At 37.3% G+C, this 3,013-nt stretch overlaps 1 protein-coding gene across 1 annotated transcript in view; it reads left to right on the forward strand.

The window, feature by feature from the left end:
* The window catches only part of LOC107086240 (echinoderm microtubule-associated protein-like 3), a gene marked incomplete at its 5' end in the record, with an annotated part of 36,149 nt that overhangs the window by 22,807 nt on the left and 10,329 nt on the right, over nt 1-3,013 (forward strand). Inside the window, 3 exons of the mRNA XM_015377056.1 lie at nt 2,162-2,300; nt 2,373-2,524; nt 2,608-2,733. Coding sequence (XP_015232542.1) covers nt 2,162-2,300; nt 2,373-2,524; nt 2,608-2,733 — 417 coding nt within the window. The remainder of the gene's footprint in view (nt 1-2,161; nt 2,301-2,372; nt 2,525-2,607; nt 2,734-3,013) is intronic.

Raw genomic sequence — 3,013 nt, forward strand, 5'->3', positions numbered from 1 at the left:
TTTACGACTTTATTCTCGTAATTTTATGACTATTCTCGATGCAAATTTATTCTCGTAATTTTACAACTTTATTCTCATAATTTTACGACTTTATTCTCGTAATTTTATGACTATTCTCGTTGCACCTTTATTCTCGTAATGTTACGACTTTATTCTAGTAATTTTACGACTGTATTCTTATTATTTTACAACTTTATTCTCGTAATTTTACGACTTTATTCTCATAATTTTACGACTTTATTCTCGTAATTTTTTGACTATTCTCGTTGCACCTTTATTCTCGTAATGTTACGACTGTATTCTAATAATTTTATTAATTCTCCTAATTTTATGACTAATCTCGTAATTTTGCCACTTTATTCTCGTAATGTTACAACTTCTTTCTCAAAATAGAAGGGAAAAAAATTTCTACCCTGGCCTTAATACTGAAGCATGTTTTTTCCAAAAAGGTTTTAGTGAGCAGTGAGCTAGGAGGAAATGGGATTTTGCCACAGTGGTGCAAAAATGCATTTTCTCCACTGATAAAAGGGAACCTGATCAGACAAATATGCTGATTTACATGATTGGAGACTTTCTGCATGAAGCAAAGCCTTTGCTCCTGAGATTTAGTCGTCGTTTCATTGAAATTTACCAATAATATCACTAAAACTGAATAGAAAATAAGAAAACAGAGCAGCTAATGTAACACATGCAGGTCTGAGCCTCTAGTTTCCAATGATGGCGGCCATTAGGGGGCGGGGCTAAAAATGAATACCTGCTGTTGCATTACTCCCGAAGAGTCACACACATCAGCTGGAATTTTAAATCTGATTTTATTTGTTTACAAAGCTATAAAACAAAAAGTATTTTTTTCTAAATAATTTAAAAACTTGTTTTAGGAATTCTAGAGCTTGGGTGTGCAGATGGCGCATTGGTTAACGCCCATGACCCATATAGGAGGCCTTAGTCCCCCTTTCCTGTCAGCCTACTGTCAGGAAAAAACCAGCCACTAGTAGTGTAAAAACTCAAAAAAAAAAGACATTTTTAAGCCCCATTTTAAAGGCGTGTGGATGAAACACCATGTGACTGTGTTTTCGCCATTTCTATAAATATGTAAACAATTATTTTGCAAAATTAAACCAGGTGAAACTAAAACCTTTCTGATAGAGACATTTTTGAAATCTTGAATGCAATGTGTTTATGATTATTTTCTTTAATTGTAGTATTTGGTATCGCTGCTCTAAGTGGGATCCTCTGTTAGTCAAAGGCTTGTTTTACAGCCTATACTCCAGTTAACGATTAATCTATTTAAAATTAGTTGACGATTATTTTAATAATTGATCCATCATTATTAATGGTTTCAGCCCCACAGTTCATATTAATCACATTTATTTAGAGCCACAGACGCTCGGAGTTCCTGGATAGACATCGTTTTTGATATCTATGAAAAAAACATTTTCTTTTTTTTACATTTTCTTCTCTGCGACGGAATATTAGGGCCAGGTTACAGGTTTTTTACATTTTTATTTTGAAAATAAAGTTACGAGACATTACGAGAATAAAGTTGTAACATTACGAGAATAAAGTCATCTAACAACAACAAGCTTGGAGCTCCGCCCATTAGATGATGTCAGACCAGCTCCACCACATGATGGTCCACATTCCTGATTTTAGGGAAGAAAGGGCTTCTTGGAAGAGTCAAAAAATGCAACTTGTTTCTCTAAAAGTTGCGAGTTTATTCTCGTAATTTATTACTTTATTCTCATAATTTTATTATTTTATTCTTGTAATGTTACAACTTTATTCTCGTAATTTTACGACTTTATTCTTGTAACTTTACGACTTTATTCTCGTAATTTTACGACTTTATTCTCGTAATTTTACGATTGTATTCTCGTAATTTTATAACTTTATTCTCAATGTTACGACTTTATTTTCGTAATTTTATGACTATTGTTGTTGTGACTTTATTCTCGGAATTTTACGACTTTATTCTCATAATCTTATGACTTTATTCTCGTAATTTTATGACTATTCTCGTTGGGACTTTATTCTTGAAATTTTACCACTTTATTCTTGAAATTTTACGACTTTGTTCTCGTAATTTTACGACTTTATTNCAGCCCTACGGTAGAAAATATCCTCCACAGTTGTTTTTGAAAGTGTTTTTCCTTGTTTCCAGAAATACAAGAAGCCCAAGTTCATCCACTGCTTTGTGTTCAGCCTAACTGGAGACGTTCTGACCGGAGACTCTGAAGGAAACATACTGCCGTGGGCAAAGTCGGCAGCAGACACCAAAACGCTTGGGAAGGGGGCCAAAGGTCAGTGCGGGCGCAGAAATCCGGGAGCGTTGACATGCGGACAGGAACTTATCCCGCTCTGCTTTCAAACAGAGACCTTTCAGATTGTACGGCCAATCAAAGCCCACGAAGGCAGCGTGTTCGCCCTGTGCGCCCTGAAGTGCGGCGCTCTGATCAGCGGAGGGGGGAAGGACCGCAAGATCATCCGCTGGAGTGCCGACCTGGCTCCAGAGAGAGAGTGTGAGGTGATCTACGGCCGGGTGTGCGTGCGTTCCATCTGCCGGAGGAGCTGTGGGAGCAGCGGGACTAACTGAGGTGTTCTATGCAGATTCCAGAGAAGTTCGGGGCTGTCCGAACTGTCGCAGTTGTGGACGACGAGGAACTTCTGGTGGGTACGACCAGAAACGCAATCTTAAGAGGGACTTTCCCTGCCGGGTTCGTCGCCATAGTTCAGGTATGTTCATAACCTTCGCCATCCAGAGTCGATACTCCCTCCGTTAATCCCTTTGGCCCTCAGGGTCTTAGCAATTGTAATTTCTTCCACCTGAAATTCCAGATGTGATTTAAAGTTTATTTCCCAAACTATAAATTGGAAATACAATTGTTTGTATTTGTTTGACAGAAAGGCATTTAGGAATATTTTCCAGGTGGAACCACTATTTTAAATGTAACCATGTCAGATTTATAGGTGATTAAACAGAAAAAAAAATAAAAATATGTAGCCTTGCCAAATT

The sequence above is a fragment of the Cyprinodon variegatus genome, unplaced genomic scaffold, assembly GCF_000732505.1.
Source record: "Cyprinodon variegatus isolate N-32 unplaced genomic scaffold, C_variegatus-1.0 Scaffold146, whole genome shotgun sequence".
In the NCBI taxonomy this organism is placed as follows: Eukaryota; Metazoa; Chordata; class Actinopteri; order Cyprinodontiformes; family Cyprinodontidae; genus Cyprinodon; species Cyprinodon variegatus.